At 43.8% G+C, this 22,626-nt stretch overlaps 1 protein-coding gene across 2 annotated transcripts in view; it reads left to right on the plus strand.

Annotated features, from left to right (window-relative positions):
- The first annotated feature begins 3,938 nt into the window (after positions 1–3,938).
- The window catches only part of IFT43 (intraflagellar transport 43), a 74,987-nt gene continuing 56,299 nt past the window's right edge, over positions 3,939–22,626 (plus strand). For both annotated transcript variants that reach the window (XR_013993356.1, XM_081048608.1), the window contains exons 1-2: positions 3,939–4,009; positions 6,659–6,748. Coding sequence is in view for 1 of the 2 variants with exons in the window: in XM_081048608.1 (XP_080904734.1) it covers positions 3,953–4,009; positions 6,659–6,748 (147 nt within the window). In the remaining variant the exon portion in view is untranslated. The remainder of the gene's footprint in view (positions 4,010–6,658; positions 6,749–22,626) is intronic.

A 22,626-nucleotide genomic window follows, 5' to 3' on the forward strand; every position in this document is an offset into this window, starting at 1 on the left:
CCAGCGCACGCAGCCTCTTTTGCTGCACAATTTTAATGTTTTAAACAGGCACAGGAAAAGCCGAGTCCATTTGAAAAATACTTTGCGAGTCCTCTAGTTCGACGTGGTAACTGAACTTTTTTTCCCCTCTTGGAGTCACTCCTGCTACACGTTGACTGTTTTTCTGGAAAGTTACTCCGATGAATCCCCTCCCTCCTTCTCCCCGAACTCCTTCGCCCTCTCCAGCTGTCAGTCTGTCCCTCTCCTCCGCGAGTCTCACTCCTTCCCGGGCCAGGCCGGACACTGTGCAGGGTCGGGCGTGCGCGGGGCCTGGGCCGGGGCGGCCGTGCCACCCTCTGTTGGGGCGATGCCCGGACTAGTTGCGGGCTTGGAGTTGGGTTCAGCTCCGCGGCGATCCTGGCCCCGATTCTTCATTGACAAGATTGGAGTCGGGCAGCCTGCTGAAGCTTGGAGATGCTCCAGGGGCACTGAAAATGGTGGCGTTTTTCTGCAGATCGAGGGTGCCCTCTGGCGAGGCGAGGCCGTCAGTGACCGAGGCTCCGCGAGTCGGTCGAGGAGGAAGGGGCCTGGGGCCTGGGGCTGGGGCTGGGGAGAAGGGGCTGCAAGCAAGGCCGAGGAAAACAAGCCTGAAGGCCTGGGGGAGTAGCCTCCCTCTCGGCCCGACGTGCGTACAAGTGCAACTCTCCCTTCCCCGAGCCCTGCTCTGCGGCGGCTCTTGCAGAAATGTCCTCCAGATGTTTGCAGCCTCCCTCCCCGCCGGGGGTTCCGCAGGGAACTGAGCCAGGGAGCGCAAAGTCAGCAGTTGGCAGGAGCCCATTTCCCAGATGGGTGAGGGGAAGTTTTCTCTTTTCTTTCGTTCCTCGTCTCAGCCTAAGCTTCTAGATATTCTCCCAGAAGCTCAGGGAGGGCAAGGCACATCGCTTCCACCCGTCCCTCCCCCCCACCCCTAGACTTGCTCCTGAATGGATCACTTTCCTGGGAATCAATGCTGCTGCCCTCCACCCCAACCCACCTCATCCGGCCTTCCTGGACCCTTCCTGCCAGGTCTGGTTCCTGCTCCTGGCTCCTAGGCCATTAACTGAAGGGATGTTCACTGCATCCCCAAAGACTACGGTCGACCAGTTTACAGTGGAGGCAACTGAGGCACAGAGCAACTTAAAAGGCCACTGCTTGGAGTGGCGGAGGTGATATTTTATGCAAGCTCTCTAGTTTGGGTAGGCATTATTGTCATTTGCATAACAAATGAGAAAACCCAGGTGTAGAAAGCTTAAAAGTAATCTACTTCTAAGGTCTTATAGCCAGTGTCAACACTGAGATTTGGACTGAGGAGTCTATTGCAAGAGTCTATGAGTTTAACTAGTATGCTTTACTGCCTCTGGAATTCAGCCATCCTTTGACAAATATTTTTGGTGTTTACACTATACCAGGCACTGTTTTAGGCTCTCTGGATACGAACAAAACAAACAAAACTCTTGCCCTAATGGAGCTTACACTCTAGAAGTGGAGGTGGGGCAGTGGGGAAGGCAATCAACTAAATAAATATGTAAATGATGTATGATAAAAGGTAAGTGCCATGGTAGAAAATAAAACAGGGAAGAAGGATAAGAACTGTGTATGTGGGGGAGGGGGTGGGGGGGTGGGGGTGGGGGTTGCAATTTAAAATAGATGTTGCAGTTTTAAAGGAGAAAAGGGCTTACTGAGGCTTTTAAGCAAACTCTTGCAAAATGGGAGGGAAAATTATCGAAGTTACTTTCTTCTGGACTCCACCTCTACTAAATCAGTCTCCAGGGATGGGGCCCTGGCATACGTACTTTTAACAAACCTCCCAGGGGAATCTGGTGTCCAGCAAGTTTTGGAAGCCACTACTCTAGGGCTTCTTTCTGTCCAGAGTGAGCGCTGATCACCTCTTGCTTTCAGGAAGTTGGGGAAAAAATAGGAGCGAAGGTTTGGAAAGTGGTTTTAAGTTAGTTGGTGGTGGTATGGCTATGAGCTCACAAGAAATGAGAAAAATCCAAAGACTGATTCCTTCTTCCTCTTCTGGTGCCAAGAAAGAAGGGAACAAGGGATTCATCAGAGCCTATATTTTATCCATCTTGGATTTTTAGCAATGAATGTTTCTTCAGATTAAAATCGAAGGGTATCCTCAGTGAGAATCAGAGTTAGTGAATAAATGATCTTAGGGGTAATCTCTAAGAATAATTACAAGAGAGGAAACTGAGGTCCAGAGAGGCTCTGCCTGGCTCCCCAGGTAGTTGTCAGTAGAGCTAGGATGAGACCTCAACTCTTCTGACATCCAAGCAATGCTGTGACTGTCATGGCATTGTGCTGTGGGGTGCTAAAATGCACAGCCCTACCCAGTCAATATAGGTGAATGAATGGTTGAACCGAGCGATTTACTGGGTATTCAAGAAATGTTTGCAATCCAGTTTTAGGGTTGCTACTTCCACTTCCACTTCCATGCCCTCACTTTGAAGCGGTGGCCATCTAGGCCTTCCTGCAAGTGTGATATTGGGGACATTGCTCACTTTCAGTGCCATGAGCCCATCATCTGGGAGTCCCCGCGGACCAGTACCAGAGACCCAGCCAGTGGTGTCGACTTGGGTATCTTATATGGAGAGTCAATGAAGATTCAAGTCACTTGCCCCACTAGGCTGGTTAAGGGGTTCAGAACAGGCCTCCCCAAGATGTGCCACTGGGCATGTGAATTATTTTGAGCTGAAGACAGTCAAGACCCTGTGGTCTCATGACAAACTTTTATCTCTCCCTTAAAGAATTTAAATTAGAGGCTTTGCCCATAATAAGAGTTATCACCAGAAATAACTTTTAATATCTATGTCTACTATGTCTATCTATAGGCCAGGGCAAACCTCTCATTACTGAACACCTGCTCTTCTTATTGTCCTGCAAATGACATTTGTTCTCTCTAAAGCTTCAATGTGCCTTACTTTATCCTTAGCTCAAAATGTCACATGTACCTCATTTTCCCTCTTCATCTCTGAACTTCTCATGTAGGTGGGGGGGTCTCTGACTTGCTCATGTATATAGGGTTCCCATACTTAAGTATGTAATTAAATTTGGTTAACTTCTCTTGTTAATCTGTCTCATGTTGATTTGATTATTAGACCAGCTGAGAGAAGCTAGAAGAGTGGAGGAAAGCTTCTCTTTCCCCCACACTGGGAATTTGCAAGCCATCTTACTCTACTGGCCTAGGAGAAAGGCTGGCTCCCAGTAATATGTGCTGGAGAAAAATACTCCAATAATACGGTGTCAGAGAGGCATCTGGGTCTGCTGCTTAACACTCAAGTGATTTTCCTCAAGCCACCTCTTTTCATCTGTGTCCTCAGTTGTTGAATAGATATGTTACTGCTGCTCATTTTATGGCGTTGTTGGAGGAATTACTTGACTTTTGATAGTTATTACTCCTCAGGTACTTCATGTGTTAGTTCAGCCTCTAAACTTTTTGAAGGCAAAGATTATGTATATTGCATTTTCCATTATAAACCATTTATTAACACCTGACCCCCTGTAGCCTGTTTTCTCATCTGTTGGATGGAGATAATACAATTTATCTTGCTTCCCACACAAGGTTGTTATGCCTTTCACGTGAGCCAATAACTGTGAAGGTCCTCTGTGCGTTGCAAAGAGCTATACAAATGGGAGGGATCAGAATAATTGCTACTATTAATAGTGGTGCTTTGCACTTAATAACTTAGGTATTTTTAAAAGGACTAACAGTTTTTCACCGTCCCAGAGGAGCAGCCTTAGCGGGATTTAATAGCTGGAGGTTTCTTCCGGAAGTCAAGCAAGGCAGATTGAGGAAATATTTAAGTTGGGATATAAAGTTAGCCACAACGCGGCTAACTTTAAATATTGGCACGGAAGGGCGGAGCCGTGGTCAGGGACGCCACTAGGCTGCTTGGTTTCCAGGAAGTGACGTAAGGCGGCCGCGGAGATGGAGGGCTTGCTGCTGGACCTGGGCGAAGAGCGGCGCCGGGGCTCGGCCACCCACGTGAGGACCGAGGCGGGGGTGTCGCGGCCAGGACGGGGCGGTGGGGAGGAGCGTTGCCCGGCCCCCGCTTCCCGGAGCGGCCGGAGCGGGCGGGCGCGGAGTGGCGCTGGGCTGCGGCCCGGAGGAGGCGGCCTGGTCCGCCCCGCCCCCGGGGCCGCGGGGGCTCCGCTGCTGCTGGCCTGGGCTTTGCTCTCGGGAAACCCTCAAAACGGGAAAGACATCCCAGCCCCGCCGGCCTCCGAGACTGGTGGGAAACCCCCCGGCTTCTCTCCGCTGTCTGGAGCCCCCGGGGCGAGCTCCCCTACAAAGCACAGTCCTGAGAGTGGCTGGAGGGGCCCCGGCCAGGCTCGCACTTGCAGCCATCCCAGAACTTTCCCTTCGGACTTTTCATGCCAGGCGTTCACCTAAACAGCGCACTGGTTTATGCTGGGAAGGCAGGCAGGCGGACGGGGAGGGACCTTGTGGCCCTGGCCCCCCACGGGGAGGTGGGCTTTGTAGGTAAGGAAACGAAGACTCACAACGTGGAGGTGCTGAGGCCCAGAGGGCAGCTGGAATACAACGTGGTCGCGTGGGTTTTTAAAAAGTTAACCCCTCGGGACCTAGGTTTCTGTATCTCCAGGGTGGAAATGTGGAGGTGTACTTCAAGGGGTGGCAGTGAAGATGAAATGCTATAATAATGCACGGAAAACGTTTGCCCCAGTGCCTGGTCCTTGCTAAGTTATCAGAAGAGGCCAGCAGCTGCTGTTCTGCAGCTGTGGTTTACCCAAGCTTGTAGAGGCAGGAACTAGCCTACCTGGATTCAATACCCAGCTTCAGTGGTTTTTGGTTTAACTCCACCGCAGCCCCGTCAAGCCTTTTTACCTTTAAAATTGTCAAGATTACATTTACTGAAAGATTGAGCCTCTTGGCAGATCCTTAGTTTCTGCTGTGGAATCTTAAGTGCTTTGAAGTCCCCTGACAGCACCGACTGTCCTCCAAGGTACCAGAGAGGAGCACCTCTCTGAGGGAGATCTGAAGGACAGGGTCCTGCCAATTGTTCTAGGATGAAGCAGGTCGTTTGACTCAGCAAGGGGAGTATTAGGTCTCCAGGCTTTTCTGTTAGTACCTGAGGATGTACCTGTTTAATACCTGCCTAGTTCTTCATTCTTTCAACAAATATTTATGGAGCCCCACTGTGTACCAGGTGTTGTCCTAGGTGCTGGAGATACAGCAGTGAGTAAAACACAGTCCCTTCCCTCATGGGGCTTACGTTCCACTGGGGGAAGATGGACCATAAACAGACTATACATTTAAAATATATAAAATCAGGTAGCAGTTTTTCTACTAGTCATACCTGTGGATTTATACAGGGTCTTCAAAAAGTTTAAAACCTTCAAATACTTAATTATCAGAGAAACCATGTGTAAACAGCATGTAGAGATAAGATCATTGAATTTTTGTTTTAGCGCAACCATTGTGTGTAGTATGCTGTATTTAGATACCCAATGCTATGATAAATGGAAAAGAACAACCACGGATCAAGAAATAGAATTGTCTGCCTGGGGTAGAAAATGAGCCACTTATTATCAGAAAAATTGTTTCCATCCCTGGAACTTAAATGATGGATTAAAATTTGAAATGTAGACACTCCATAAAGGGTTTTTATGCAGCTCCCATATAACCCCTCTCAATTTATTGGTGCAGTCAGTTCTTGGGACATTTTAAACTGAAATTCCATCATGGTATAGTGGCTAGAACTCAAGATTTGAAGACAAGAAGATTTTGCTCTTAGATTTATGTCTGACACTTAATTACCTTCCTGGGCCCCAGTTTCCTCATTTGTAAAATGATATCAGTCCCAGTCTCTGTTATTGTGAGAATCAAATAAAGCTACATCTCAGAAGATCTAGAAGTGTTTATATTATGCTAGTTTTTTTAAAGCCAACAAATGAAAATATAAGTATTTCACTACCCACTAGTGTTTTTAAATAAAGTTTTGTTTATGTGCTGGGAAGCATTTGAGGCACAGAACCTCCACCCTAGGAGGACTCTGGGAATCTGTAAATGGTTCATTTGATGACTCAGAATTTGAAATGTTTTGATTTCCAAAGCTGATGTCTCAAAATTCTTGTAAGAGATTTTCTTTAATGTCTGTAAGTGGAAATCCAATTAGTGTATACGTCAAAGCAAATACTGTCTGTATTTCTCTGGTAGCAGTTGCCATGGAATTTAGGAATTCTTTCCCCAAAATGCCTTTTTGATAACTATTTTCACACCAACCTACAGCTTTGAAATTTGGCCTTCCTAAAATCCTGCATAAGAACATGGGAACCTTTACACACGCTTCCCTGAGCTGTGGCGTGAGTTCTCTGCCCATTCTAGAGGAATAGCTAGCTGCATTTTTCTGGGGTAGAAAAGATCTATGGCAGTTAAAAGAAGACCTTATGGTCATTAACCCATGAATTTCCTGTTCTTCTACTAGACAGAACTGACTTCAGTTGCTTTGTGTTAAAGGTTTGGGGCGTTTTCTAAGAATATATTCAGGTTATTCAAATCCCATCCTCCACCACGTCATTGTAAATCCAGTCCTTGCTTACCATCCCAGAATTCTTGTCCTCGTAGTTGCTTAAAGACATTTGGGTCAGCAGTGCCCCTCATTTCTCTTTACAGGGGGCCAAGATGGGTCGCCGAGCTCAACAGGAGTCAGCTCAAGCTGAGAATTACCTCAGTGGCAAGAATTTTTCAACTCTGACTGGAGAGGTAGGTGTTAAAAATCTGAAGAAATGCTCTGTTAAGAGTTAGCGATTACTTAATGAGCACAGATTTAGTATTCCCCATTTCTTCTCTCTAATGCCAGCTCTTCCTTCTCTTTTGATTTGGGAATTCCCCTCCTTGGCATTTGTCCTATTAGTTAGAAATGAAAAAGAAACGTTGTACCTTTGATGCCAGAGTAGTTTCTGTGCAATTGCTTTATATTCTCAGTGAAGAACGTTCTTAAGTTAACCAAAGGAAGGGGTGAGGAAGTTTTGAAACCCAGTCGAAATCCAGGTTTTTATTTCTGCTGAAGAAGTGCCAGTGAGGCATTCTGGTGACGTCAAGTTAGATTACACAACTGGACATTGGCTTTCAGTGGCGACCTGCACTTTCTACAGTTTTCAGGCAGGAGATCAGGACTGGCCTTACTTTCCTGGAAACTTTTTTTCTGAATGGCCTGGAATTATGGGAATTTATCCAGTTTATTTATGGAGGTCGTATAATCCTGATGAGCGATACTTTTAATGCTAGGGCACTGTTTTTTGGCAGTTTGGTCCAAGCCCCTTTTCTCCTTCCTCTGTCCATTTGCAAAAACTTTGCCCTTTTCAAGGGTTAGCTTCAAGGAGGTGACCCCCTCTGTCAGCTCTTCCTAACTTCTCCAGGCTTACGTGGGGCTCCTTCCTCTCAGTTCCCATAGTACCTATTATAGGACATCATAATTTTTGTTTTATGTCCGTATGCCCTGCTAGACAGTAAGTTTCCAAGACAGCAGGAAACCTGGCTTCTCAGTTGTCAAGCTCGTGGGCCCATAGTAGGTTTACAGCAGATGAGAGATTCTCACTGAGAAGCCTAACGGGCCAGGACAGGTACATGAGCAACAGCATGCTGGGGATAAGACACAGACATGCTTTACTTACATATCACATATATAGGAATATTCTTCACTTTTATTGGAAATAACTTCTCCATCATTTCTTTAAGTGCTCCACTTGACCCTTTCAATTGAACTTTCCTTTTACCGCTGAATGTAGAACTGTGGGTACAGAGAATCATTCCTCTAAGGGAACAACCATGCCAGCACAGAAAAGCTGGCAGCTGACTCTTGGCCTCGTTGCCTGAAGATTGTAAGGGGGTAGGGGGGATTGTGGGAACCGGAGGCCACATGTCCTTTCTAATGGGATAACCACTCCCTAGCCAGAGCTGACTGATGCTGTGGGGAATGGCCCAGTCTTACTAGAACTTGTGACTTTTCCAAGAGACACTGGCAGTCTAAAATTTTATGTGAAAGCAACACATACTTAGAGGTTAGCAACTAATTATAAAATTAAATCACTGTATTGGCTAGATTAGGCCTGAGGGTTGTCAGGATGGGACTTTGGAGATAGCACGTCTGTGATAGTGCTTATTGCCTTGTATTCTAACAGTTTACATGTCTGGCTTCCTCATAAGACACGAACTTCTGGAAGGCAGGGGTTGTGTCTTAACCATTGTACCCCTTTGTTTATCACAGTGCCTCGCACAGAACAGACATGCAATTGACACTGCAAAGGACGAGAGGGGTGAAGTATGTAGTGTATGATAGGGGCTCTTAGAAGCTGAGTAAGACCCTTGCAGGGTCTTACTGTAAGACCACCTGAGGGGTGAGCAGATAGTGGAACATTGGAGGCCCAGTTACAGGGGATGGGAGTGTAATGTAGGAAGACAGTGAAAGAAGCTGGACCAGCCCCAACTCGGGATCTCAAGTAGCTTGACCTGCAGTACTGTACATCTTTAAAGAGCAAATGGGCAAGCAGATGACTGGGTTCATGGAAATCATTGTTGGCCTTGGGTCATTTTAGACTGTGGGTCTAGGGGGATCCATCCCAACCCGAGATCACTTATTCAACAAATATTTATTGAAGCTTACTGTGTGCCAGGCACCATTTTAGGGGTGGGCATAGTTCAGTGAACACGAGAGAGGATCCCCTACCATAATGGAACTTACCGTCTCATGATCATTGTCAGTCAGGAAGACAAACTACAAGTCTACTTAATTGTGAAGGAAATTACAGCCCCTTGTCCTGCTTAGGTCAGTGAGCCTGTGATGGGCCAGGATGTCCTGGCATGAGCTGATGGCCTTGATGCCCTGTGTGCCCCCATGCCCAATCCTAGGCTGGAGTCAGTAGGCACGGTTCACCCGCCCATCCTCTTCTCGTTGGCTCCCAGGCAAGAGTCAGTTCTGTGAGCACATACTCCGTAGTTACAGACTGATGAACCTTTCGGGGTTTCAGCCTTTCTGGAATACTGACTTATTTCCTCAGAGACATTTACCTTCTTCTTCTTCTTCTTTTTTTAACTCTGAATATTAGCATTTTTCTGGGAGATCATGATGAGAAGTCATTGTGTTCTTCACCCAACTGGTCCATCTGGCAGCGAAATGCCTGTCAGGATTCCAGGATTCCTTCTCTCCCTGGGTTAATTGAGGTTTAAAGCGGGGTGGGCCACCTCCCCTGGGGCCAGATGCTTACTGCTATGTGGCACTTTTTGGCCGTTTCTTTCTAAAATTAGATCCCAAGACTTGTGTGTGTGCCCATTTACATTCCGAGTGTATTACGGATATATTTATTTTTGTCCTCTCGCTGGCTATATTTTAGGATGAAGCTATTCATGAAAACGTAAATATGGTACCTGGGGGCTGGCTGTCAGACATACTGGAGTTACTGTAGAGTTAAGTAGGAATTAGTTCAAACAAATGATTATTTTAAAGCAAGTTGGTGGAGTGGGAGCTCTGGTGAAGAAAACAGAGACTTGGTCTACTGGAACAGAAAGAACACAGGACTTGGCATCAGACGACCGGGCTTAGATGGCTCTGGTAATTAATTATCTGAATTTTGAACAAGTCCTCTAATCTCTCTAATCCTCCATTTCATTATCTGTCAAATGGCGGTAACAAAACTACCAGGTTGATGTGGGGATTAAGTGAAATACGCATTTAAAAACACTTTAATAAACTGAAAAGCATGGCATAAACATTCATTCATTCATTCATTCGTTCGTTCGTTTAATAAACTAGTGACTATATGAGTATTTAGACAGTGCTTTGATGCTTTTATTAAACGGCAGTAAAGAAGGAGGACTGAAACTTGGGTCTCTTTTAGAACTGATTTGCAAGGCTCTCCAAGGGCTTCTAGTAGGTTGACCAGTAGGGATCCGAGGCAGTTTTTGTGCTTTCTATGTGCAGTGGGCATTCCTTGTAAGAGTGGGTGAGAGCATAGGCCTTGGGCTGGTACAGGCCTAGGCTGAAATCCTGGCTCTGCCACCCATTAGTTCAGTGACTCTGAGCAAGTTACTTAAAAACTCCTTAAGCCTCTTTTCTCCTTGATTAAACAGGGATAATAATATTACATACTCCAAAGGTGGCTAGCAAGCAAATATGAGATAATAGTTATGTAAAGCCCTAACATAGACTGACACAGAAGTGTACAAAATATTGCTAACCATTATTATTTCTCTAGAACTTGGGTGTTCTTTTTATTTTGTTGTAACCCTCTCTGCTGAGGTTGAAAAACTGGTGGCCTTTAGGCTGAATTTAGCCTGTGGTTATGTCTTGTTTGATCTGTACAGAGTTAAAGTTTGTGGGTTTTTTTTGACTTAGTGGTTGTCATGTATACATTAGGAAACTTCATGTGAAAACCCAGATTTGGGGCTTCTCTTTATAATCAGAAGTTGTGGCACAGTGGGAATGCTGGGCTGGCTGGCCTTCCCCTATCGCCGCAGTTGGCTGGAGCTGGCTGAGGCTGATAATAGCGCTTGCTTACACGAGGCCTGGCCTCTCCATTTCACTACTACTGTACTACACCTGCTCAGATTTACTCGTATTTGATCTGCCTGGCTCCTGTTTCCTTTTGAGTTTCAAGCTCCTGCTCATTTAGGATGGATTGATTTTCAGATATCCTGTGTGTCTGTTAGTGTTGAATTTGGCTACATCCATCAGAAACTCAACCCTAGTACTTGAATGGATCAGGCATGATTTTTCTCACAGCAGGAAGTCCAGGGGAGGGCAAAGCAGGGCGGGTGTGGTCACTGGAAAATGTCCTGCATCACCCTTGCTCCTTCTAGCTTCCTGTTCTGCCATCTGGAGCTTGTGACTTATTCTCATGGTTGCAAGATGGCTGGTTGTTCCCCGGGATCAGAGCTGCATTCTAGGTAGGAAGAGAGGGGATAGTTGAAAGGTTCAAGGTGTGTGCCAAGTAAGTGTGTCCCTTCTTACTAGGAAAACAGTACCCAGAGACCTCACCAAGCAGACTTCTAGTTACATTTCATTGGAGACAAGTGGGTCTTCCAACCACTTAGAGTTGCAGGGAGTTTTCAACTGGGCATGTGGCTTTGGGGTGTTTTGGTTAGGGAGGAGAAGAGATTGGCTATTGAGTAGGCAGTTTGCACTCACATGTCCATTTCTTAAAAAATAAAATTTATACAAAGTTTTTTTTTAATAGGATTGTGTATGGAAGGAGGAATTATTTTTAGTAGCAAAATAAAAACCAACAAGAAAAACACATTCCTTTCCAGCTTTCTAATTTAAAGTTGTGTAGAGTTCAGTGAAAAATTATATGCACTGAAGGTTGCAGGATACCTGATGGAGTTGCCTGTGTCATTCTCTTCTTGATCTTTTCCTTCCGGTTATCCCACAGCACTTGGGACTTGCTGTCTGTAGGAGACCTGTGGCTCAGTCTTCCCCTCCCTCAAAGAAGAGGAAAAGTCTCTTTATCTTCTTGGTCATTCTGTAAATTTCAAAGAACGTTTTCATATTACTGATTAACCAGAACGGTGAACTCTTCATGCAGGTTTCTTAACTCAGACTTGGTTAGAATTGTGCCTACCTCTTTACAGTTGCTGTGAAGATGAAATGAGGTAATGCACAGAAAGTGCTCAGCATATAATATCCTGCGTAGAGGAATCTCAGGAAATGGTAAGCGTTAGGAGAGTTTAGGACTGCACTCTTCTGGTTTTGGGATGCTGTTTTTTGGGGTTTTTTTTGCCACCTGTCAAACATCAAGCTTGGATCACTAGACTCATAGTTCTGTTAGCCGTTCGGGTTGGCATTATAATTATTGAGAAATTTACTAGAATGTGCTATCATGATGATTGTCTACTTGGCTGCAGCATATAACTTTTTCTGGGGAGACCAGCTCTGAGAATTGAACTGGATTTCTCTGCTTGAGCTTCCACCGTCTGTCAGTTCAAATGATGTTCCTCTTATACAACTACTTTAAGAAAAGACCCAGACACTTTCTACCATAAAGTTACACTGCCATATACTGAGGTTGGGGAACGTAATCTTGGGTAAAACCCCTCGAAGACGGGCCTATCTCTTGGATGACCATTTCTCACTTGGGTGTAGGCCTCTTGGTGGCTTAGCTTTTTTTTTCGCAGAATGTACTTTTACTACTAATAATTTTAGCTTATGTTGGAATAGTCACCACCTTTCTCTTAGTAACCTGCAATGTGCTATTTAAGTTCATGGTAGCTCATGAAGTAGGTACTACTGTTATCTTATTTTAGCTATGAGGACGCTGAGATTCCAAGAGGTTAGGTGACTTGTCCAGAGTCATTCAGCTAATCTCTGACTAGTCTAGTTTCTCTGACTCTGGCCAGGTGCTTTACTACCACCTAACCCCTCCTACCCTCTAGCTAGGTAGATGTACAGACCCCCCAGTAGAGAAAGGCTGTTGGAGAGAGTGGAGAGCCTTTTGGATTATCCGTTCTCTAGGAATTCTTTTTAGTGGGAGTCCGTTCCTACTGGATCACCCTTATTCACCCACTTGTGTAGAGAAGTTTTGGAGTCCCAACTGTTCTCTTTCTCTTCCCCCCATCCTTTTAGTGTTCCTCCTAGGATGCAGAACTGAAAGTTAGCCAGATTCTCTTTCAGGAATCTGAAAAATGCTGCTGGGCTCATGTTCCCAAATTAGGCCAATTTCCTCATCCCCCAGCAGCTTCGCTCAGCTGGAGCTCCCTTGGAGCTTGGCATTACGTCTCTCGCCCTCCGCCTGTTCCCTGACTGGTCTGCCAGCTGGGCAGTTATTTTCAGCCCAATAGGGTTATCTGCTGACCCTTTTTGGTGACATTTTTCTCCTTTCTCACAAAAATAACTTTCCTGATTGGTCACATTTTTCAGCCTTTTTCGTAGTCCCTCTCCAATGGGCTGGATGGAGTGATGCTTCTGATAACGTCGTCGAAGAGGGATGCAGGGAATTTGATGTGGAGCCGTTCACGAGGAATGTGTTTTCCACACTTCATATTTATTTCGTGCTTCGCATGTTTCAGTTTTGAGCTCTCCCTTGGGGTGGACAGATGTGCATCACTGACCCATCCCGGGGGCCGGCCACTGTGTGGGAGGGAATGTCATCTCAGGGTAGTGCCTGCAATTAGAAATAGCATCTCAGCACTCCCCTCCAGCGCTGGCTTCGGCTCTCCATGGCCCAGTACAACGCACTTGCACAGCGCATGCCTCCTTTTACTGTCTGTAAAGCGGAGAATCGCTCTGGCCGGCTGCCTCCAAGTCCCTGGGTGAAAGGCAGTGCTGGAAGAGCACTTCAGGAGTCTCTTCCTCACCTTTGGGGGAGTGAAATGACAAAGACATGTAAAGAGTTTAGCCTAGTGCTCCGTGAAGCTCTGGTTGTCATTATCGACACAACCTGAGAAGATGGGTAGATGATCATTTTGTTGTGAAGCCCAGCTTTGCCAATTACTGTGTATATCCTGGGCAAGTCACTTAACCACTCGGAGCCCATTTCCTCATCTGAACGGAGGTGGTAGTAGTAGCTCTCTCATAGGGGTGTTGGAGGATTCAATAAGAGAATGTATAAAGCTCTTAAGACAGGACCCACACATGCTAACTATTATTGTTATTATCTGTGTCACATGAGAATTAGAAAATATTTTCAATTTATCTTCAAATACAGTTCTGTTCAAGATACAGAGATATTCTTATTTCATAAAACTAATTGCGCTTTTGGGCAAAGAAAGATTTGGATAAAGATTCCTTTTGGTGAGAATTCTTTGTGCCACTTGAGACCCATTTTATTTGTCTCCTCTAGTGACATCTCTGCCTAAGCCATTGACCAGTTATTTGCCAATACCTTTCCATCTTCTTTTCAAAACCCAACCCTCTGTGTAGAGATTGGTAGTCTTTCTGAAGACTAATTCTTAATTGCTGACTTGTATCATTTTGTCATTCTGGGGCATATGGGTAGAAAATGAGGAGGGCAGGAGTGACCTTGGTGACCTCTGTGACCGTGGAGTAGAAGGTAACCTCCATCCACTTATCTTGATTGAAAGCTTTCTATGTGCTAGGTATTATGCTTGGAGTTGGCAGTACAATGACATGCTCCCTGTCCTCTTAGAACCTTGATCTGGGGACAGCAAAGAAGTGCCAGGTGGGGGTGAACCCAGAAGATACAGGAATATCTACATGGAACCTCTTTTATTCTTGGGGACATCCAGAAAGGTGGTCCAGGAAAAAAATCACGTGTGAGTTAAGCGTTGAAGGATGAGTAGAAGTTAACCATGGGAAGGGGCCTGGGTCGGGTACGGAGAGGAGAATATTCCAAGTAGAGGGATGAACATGTGCCAAGTTCTAGAGGCAAGGGAGAGAACGTGGCACGTTGGATTTGGTAGTGGAGGAAGTGACCATGCAGGTGATGGAGTAATGGCCTCAGTGACCACATAGACAAAATCCAGCCCCCTTGCCTTTTTTGACAAATGCACCATATAAGGCCAACATTTCTTATCTGACACTGAAATAATGGGTAATTTTATGAGGGTTAGACTGTGACCTTTCAGTATTTTTCTAGCCTTTTCTTTCATTGCTGCATCTTCAGTGCAGCCATTACACTTCTCTCTATGCATTTGTGTTTAGTGGTCAAGGAAACCTCTGAGATGTGCTCGAGTACAATATTGATGGCTTGGAACTCTTCTGGCTCAACTTTTATAAGAGGTGCTTAGTAGACCAGTAGCTTGTAGTGTTCATACATAATTTATGTCCTAAAAATTCTTAGCTTCCTCTGAGGATAGAATATATATATATATGTACATACACACACACACACACACACACACACACACACACACACATATATGTATTTTTATATTTTTGTAAGCATATATGATCCTAGTAACTCTAGGAGAGAAATCTCCCTGTTATGGAAGTAACATTGAATTAGTCCTAGTCTGATAGGATTTAGAGAATATCTTTTGCTTTCACAAAATAAGAGACTAAGTCACCTAGATTCTACTCATTACAAGTAAATGCTAGATGCTTAATAAAAATATGTGTAAACGAATCAATGATACCAGCCCAGTTAGTGCCAGACCTATTACTATTACATTGCCTCAAGAAAGAGGGGAACCCCCCCCCCCACCTAAGACTTCTCTGCATCCTTCATTTGCATTAAAAGAACACACATGTGATTAACAACCATAGGTCCTATCTGCTTACGACTCATTCCAAGTGGAATGGGTCAGATTCCATTTTAATATTGGAATTTGGCTTGACTCCTGTTTGGAGTAAGTAGACTACTGGCTTATATTCAGAAATCTTACTTGTCGGTATGTGAACATTTTCATGTTAATGATGCTTTTGTTGTGGTGAGAATTGACTTATATTCAGGCAAGGTTCCCAGAGCAAAGACTGCAGAATCTATGGCTGTAAATATCATTCTGTTAGGGGGAAAAAAAAGTTGAAAATGAGAGAATTATTTAAGGCACTGTTAACTCACCTGGGCTGTAACAGTTGCCTCCAAACTGGTCTCTCCTTCTGTATTCCCACCCTCCTGCAATTCAGCTAGAGTGATCTGATAAAAATGTGCATCATTTATTTCACACTCAAAACCCTTTAACAGATACCCATGGCCCTTAAGGATAAAAACATCGCAAATTCTTACTTTGACCCTGTGTGATTTGGGCCTTGCCTACGTCTCCAGCCTCAGTTCATACCTGCTACCTCGGTTACAGTCACAGGGAGTCTTTACTTTGCTTATGCAGTTCCCTATTTTTTCTAGTTCCCTAAAATACTGTAATTCCATAGAGGAGGGTAGAGTAGAATAGAGTAAAATAGAATAGTTCCCTAGAATCGTCACCCCTACTCTTTGCTGGGCTGACTCCGACTTCTCCTTTGGATTCAGCTGGAATATCACTCCTTCTATTAAATATGACATTCTCATTTAAATTAGCTCCCCTTATTATACTCTCTTGTAGCTTTTTTGTTCGTTTTTACTTTTTCTCTGTCACCCTCACCACAGTTTGTATAACTATGTTTGTATAGATCCGTCTCCCTCACTAATTGTAAGCTGCAGAAGTACCTATTCTGCTCCCCTGGCACTTTGTAGGTCCGCAGTAAGTAGTCATCCAATGAATGAGGAACAGGTGTGGGAGGGTGATGTGTTCAGTTTAGGAACAGATCAGTTTGAGGTGTCTGTGTGACCGCTAGCTGGAGATTTTCAGGAGGCTTTGCATTTGGAACTCGTGCTCTGGACTGGGCTCTGAGCTAGAGCTAGATGTTTGGGAGCTATTAGTACTGAGCTGGTAAGTAGAAGCCCAGCTCCAAAGGGGAGAGTTTGTAGAGTGAAGAGGCCTTGGACAGAACCTGAGGAAAACCCACATTTAAGGAACACACAACCAAAGAAGAGCTCACAAAAGGAGATTGAGGAGGAGTGGCCAGGAGAAAACAGGCACCTGTGGTGTCCAGAGTCAAGACAGTAAGAGAGCATGTTAAGGACTCGGTCAAGAGTGTTTGATGTTGCCAAGAGGGTCCAGGAAAGTAAGATCCTTTCTCCGGAGCAGGGTCTATTGGATTTAGCAGTAGGGATCCCTGTACTTTCAGGGGAGCATTCGGAGAGGGGACTATGTGCGCCTGGCACAGTACCACACACCAGGCAGCTTCTCAGTAAATATTTTGAAAGAATTGAGTGAATATGTTTTGACATGCATGCTTGTAGTATAGTTTGATGTCAGGTATTGTGATACCTCCAACTTTGTTCTTCTTTCTCAAGATTGCTGTGGCTGTTCAGGGTCTTTTATAGTTCCATATAAATTTTTGGATTATTCTAGTTCTGTGAAAAATGCCATTTTGATAGGGATATTTTGATATTTTGATAGGGATTGCAATGAATCCCAAGATTGCTTGGGATAGTGTGGACATTTTAACTATATTATTTCTTCCTATCCATGAGCATAGTATGCAAGGTAAGACAATTACGTTTGTGAACTCATACTAGAAAAAATGCTACATACCTCATTACTGAATATCACTATGGTGCCCTTCAAAGTACTCCCCTTGAGAAGCTATGCGCCAATGCCAGTGCCTAGTCCACCCTTCAAAGCAACTTTGGAACTCTTTTTCTGGAATGACCATCAGCGCTGTCATCGTATTACCCTTAATGTCCTGTATGTCATCAAAATGTCTTCCTTTCAATATTTCCTTCGGGTAAAGAAAGAAATCATTGGGGGTCAGATCAAATGAGTAGGGAGGGTGTTCCAACACAGTTATTTGATTACTGGGTAAAAAACTCCCTCACAGACAGTGCATTGTTGTGATGCAAGAGCCATGAATTGTTGGTGAAAAGTTCAGGTCATCTAACTTTTTCATGCAGCCTTTTCAGCACTTCCAAATACTAAGCTTGGTACAAATTCATAATAAATAATCCCGCTGATGTCAAAAAAAAAGCAACATCATTGCAACAAGTTCATGAATTTAATTGTCCAGACCTCGTATGTTTCCATTTATTTGTATCTTCTTCAAGTTCTCTCATAATTTTTTTTTATTACAGGTGTTTTGCTTCCTTGGTTATATTTATTCCTAGGTATTCTTTTTTCAAATGCAGTTGTAAATGGGATCGTTTTGGTGGAGATGAGAGAAGGCAGAACGTGAGCTTGATGCGCCTTAATTTTCATGGTTGTGCATTTTCTCCAACACCCCTGAGTAGGCTGGGTTTTGACACAGCAGAGGCAGTGGTTGGCTTGATTTAGGTTTTGGGGATTTCTAGGGGAAATGTGGTAAAAGGACAAGGAAGTTAAGTATGATGCGATGGACCTTGGAAGTAAGCTGGATTGATAGGAAAGGAAGTGAGACCAAGGACATTCATAGATAAGGAGGGAAGGAGGGGACCAGATATTTCAGAGATGGAGCAGTTTCAGGTTATAATGAGTTTGAAAAAGTAGCAAGGTCATTGGCGTCTAAAGGGCTGGGGCTGTGAGGCTAAGCATTAGATGAATTGTTCATGTGAACATTGACTTAGAATGATGGGACTAGTTGTGGAGCAAAAACGCCGAAATTTTTGATCAATCTGTGCTCAGGCAATTGTTAGTGACAAGGCGAAGGAAGGAGGTGACGCAGCTGAACGGTATGAGTTTCAAAAGAAGTGTTCCGTATATTTTGGAAGAGTAATAGCCTAAAAGAACTTTGAGGGGGGGGTGGTGAGGTAGAAGTGTTATCTTGGAACCCTGGTTTGTGGGGTTTTAAAGAATGAGCAAACTCTGTCTGAGAGAACTGCAAGAGAAATGAAGTCCACAGCAGGAAGCCAGGTTTTAGGAGAGGCGCGGAGAGGAAAAAAGTATTGTGAATACCGAATATCTAATCTGTTTAGGAACCATAAGATTGTGATCAGAAAGCCTCATTGAAATCATTTGCTAGGCTAGATTTCTTTTCATTATGTAATGTGTCAATAATTACTGAGAAGGAGCAGAATGACAGTAAAATATTCTTTTAATAATGGTACTTTGCAGGAAAAGTGTGCTGACTAATGTTGAATGTCATTGGTGATAGACTGAAACATTTATGGTCACATGCCTTTACCCAGCATAATAGAGAATTATGTCACCATGTTTAGTTGATTGCTTTCATAGTCCATTTTAATCCCCCTATTGGCTTTTGAGGTACAGCTTTTTATACTCTTTTTTTCCAGTGGTTGCTCTGGGATTGGCATATGCATTCTTGTTATTGGTTATGTACTGTTAATATTATACCCTTCACAGGAAATGTGAGGTCCTTGCAGCAATATAAATCCCATTTGTCCGCTCATCCTTTGTGCTAGTGATGTCATGTACTTTAAAACTACATATGTTATAAATGCCTCAATACCACTTCTCATTTCATTTTAAACAGTCGTCATTTAGAGAAGTTAAGAGAAAAAAAGATCATCTTTTATATTCACCCACGTCTACCATTTCTCTATCATTTTGTAGATCCAACTTTCCGTCTGGTGTCATTTCTCTATAGCCTGAAGAACTTCCCTTAGCATTTCCTGTAGTGCAGATTTGCCAAAACAACTTCTCTGTTCTGTTGATTGGAAACTATTTTTATTTCACCTCTTTTTTTGAAGGATATTTTCTATTGGTAAAGAATTCTGCATTAATATATATATTTTTAATTTCAGCACTGTAAAGATTGCAATGCCTTTGTCCTCTGGCCTTCATTGTTTCTAATGATTGTTTTCCTGTATTTGTCTTTTCTTGGTGCTTTAAAGATTTCCTTTTTGTCTTTTTTGATTTACAGCAGTTTGACTATGATGTACCTACCTGTGATTTTCTTTGTATTGATTCTGCTTGGGATTTGCTGAGGTTCTTAGATCAGTAAGTCAATATTTTTCACCAAATTTGGGAAATCTTAGGCATTATTTCTTTAAATATCTTTTCTGCCCAATTTTCTCTCTCTTTGTTTCTGGGACTTCAGTTACATATGTATTAAACTGCTTGATATTGTCGTATAGGCTTGTCCTGTTTTTTTTGTCCATGAAGCATTATTACTTTTTTCCTATTTATTATCTTTTTGTTCTTCAAATTGAATATTTTCTGTTGGTCTGTCTTCAGATTTACTGATTATTTCTTCTTCTATTTTCAAATTGAACTTTTTGTTTCAGATATTGAACTTTTAAATTCTAAATTTCCAGGGTTTTTTTTGTTTTTTTACATGGCTACTTTTTCTGTTTGATTTCCCATTTGTTCATTCATTATGACCGTATTTTCTTTTAAGTCCTCGAAGACACTTATAAAGTTCCTTTAAAAACCTTGTCTGTTAATTCCAATATATGGGTCATGTTGGAGCCAGTCAGTTTTTATTGTTTTTTTTCTTCTTTTGACTGTGGGTCACATTTTCATATTTCTTCACATGTCTAGTAATTTTAGTTTGTACAAAGGACATTGTGGATAATACATTGTAGAAACTCTGGATTATATTGCCTCCTCTGAAAAGTGTTGATTTTTGTTGTAGCAGGCAGTTTAATTATTTGCAGATCACCTTTAACTTATGGAGACTTAGTTTTAGGCTTCATTAGGTCAGCTCTGTTTTGGTTTTGCCTTTAGTCCCAGAACAAATCCCATAGTCCTAGAACACGGTCTTTACTCCCAGGGTGTGGTTCTTCTGGGATTTCAGTGGAATATCCAAGATGTGTGCTAAGTGCCTCTAGCTTGGTGGAACTCAAACTCCAATCTCTCTCTCTTGCAGTGAGCAACAACTGAAATCTCATCTCCACTTAGCTTTTCCCCCCGCCCCCCAGCTCTTCAGTAGTTGCTTTTCACTGGGTTTCTTGGAGTCTCCTCCATGCATGTGTAGTTCAGGTATTAACTAAATGATTTTAGGGGAGTTTATATGCAGATTTGGGGCTCCCTCCTTCCCAAGATTTCTCCTTCTGTGTTTTTAGTGACTCTGGAAGCCCCCAAATTAGTCCCCATGCCAATAAAACTGCAGCTTTCTGCTTGAATTCTAGCTGCTCAGCTGCTACCCAGACTGGAGATTGCACTCAAGAGGAAAATCCATTTAAACATGGATTTTTATCCAGTGCAGTTCTTTTCTTGCAAGGGTAAAATCCTTCTAGTTTCTGCCTGCTTTTGTTTGCTCTCCAGTGCCTTCAAATAGTTGTTTTATATATTTTGTCCAGAGTTTATAATTGTTATCCATGTGAAGGTTATTTGAATACAAGGTGCTTCCCCATTACTGGATCCAGAACCTGCCAATTGCTATTTTGGATCGTTTCAGAATACACTGTGGTTTTTTTTCAAGTGGCACTGTTGGTGAGAAAACAATGAGGGTGGTGGTTGTAGAAACAGATTATATTGATTTTTCTCTTGGGATAACTGACAGAGGCATTCAGGTACATTAGCTATTGAGACAGAAAGTATTCTGCCATCAGTAGTTCACTGGGAAGTAACAGTGAGACGCATGGGTATGAAAGAGGCCCAGAGAGCTGGGATACTGTCACCAAGATGTAAGTGCTTATTCATGCAGGTGCTGTGCTGAGCACTCTGAACGTTCATCTAGAAAGGTTTCTAGAGTTGGAGGGGTTAGTAGTGCCCTGTTTCAAGAGCAGGAAGTCTTCCTGTATCGTCTCAGCTGAGTAGCACAGATTAAGTGACTTGACCCAGGTCATGCCTTTCCTGCCAGGCCGTTGTGCAAGAGAGTGGCTGACCTTCAGCCTTTCTTATTTGAGAAAGGGTGGGAAGAGAGTCCGAGAAATCAACCCTGGGCTTGGACTGATAAACTGAAAAAGAGATAGAACATAGCAGGCTTTAACACTGGCCTATGAGGAAGTTTTTACCAAAAGGAGAAAACCAAGAACAATAGAGTGAGCTTTTCATTAACTAAATGTATTCAGTTTAAAGGACCATTCTTTATCCTGGTTTGTGTCCTTCCTAATTTGGTGAGATTGAAAAGGTCCCTTCTTTAATGGAAATAATGGTGAGAGGAAATGGTGGATTTTTTTTTTTTTTTAAAGATTCTTCACACAATTAAAAACTGTTAACTCTGTACTGCCAACCACACCTGATCCCTCACAAACAAAATTTGTTTTTCCTCATACTGACAGTTCATGAAATCTAGTTTTACATTTGGGAAACACAGTTCTAGAAATAAAAACGTTGAGGATTACTGGGGTCACTTGACAGGTGGTTGGGGGGGGGGTCACTTGACAGGTGAAGTGTGTGCTCATTGACCAGCCATCGCCTTGCCCTGTCCATAGAGTGTCTTCTCCTCTGCTTCCGCCACCGAGGCCCATGAAGAACTGTCATGTGAGGCCTGCGGTGTCCGGGGTCTCGCCGCGTGAGCAGAGTGGGGAACGAAACTGGCCTTCCTCGCGGGGTGTCACAGGATGGGGCCACCAGCACGTAGCTTCATACTTCTTTCCACCTCCCGCCACTTCTCCTCCATCATCACCCTTGAGGAGTCTTGTGAGAGATCAGGTTTCTTAAAGCAGCATGGTGACAGCTTGCTCCCCGTTATTCCAGTCTGGATTTGGTTGAGGGAGCAAGTCTAGACTGTGCTCATACAAAGTCCCAGGTGCCAGGAGGGCCTGCCTCTTGGAGTGCCGGGAATTTCCACACCCGACCCTGTGTGCGTTTCTGGCTGCACACAGGTCGGTGGATTTTCACAAATTGAAAGGAGTTACGAGAATGACAAAAACGGATAGGTTTTGATTTATGATGAAAGCTGAAAGGAATGTTTATTTTGGCTGAACTGGGAAAAGTACGGGGGAACAGGGCATTTTGTTATATGTGTCTGAAAGGTACAGACCCAAGAAGAGCGGAGAGCTGATTTAGGATGACCCAAAGGGAGGGAACTGAGACTAAGGATGCCATCCAAGGGAGGAAAACCCAGGATGAATTTTAAGAATGATTTTTGGGGCTGAAATCTGTTCTCTTTGGATCGGCCTCTTCAACAAACTGCTGGCAGCCTGGTCCCGTGAGTCATTTGAAATGGGCAGCTTGGTGACTGCGTGTTGAGAGATGGGAGATGGGTCTTTTTCTTACAGGGGGTGTGGGAGTTTGGGGAATGTGACACCACCAGAGTATTGCCAAACACTGGGCTTTTCCTGCGTATCACAATGATTTCTCAGTGAGTGGCGACGCTGTGGTTTCAT

This window comes from Rhinolophus hipposideros (genome assembly GCF_964194185.1).
Source record: "Rhinolophus hipposideros genome assembly, chromosome: 5".
In the NCBI taxonomy this organism is placed as follows: Eukaryota; Metazoa; Chordata; class Mammalia; order Chiroptera; family Rhinolophidae; genus Rhinolophus; species Rhinolophus hipposideros.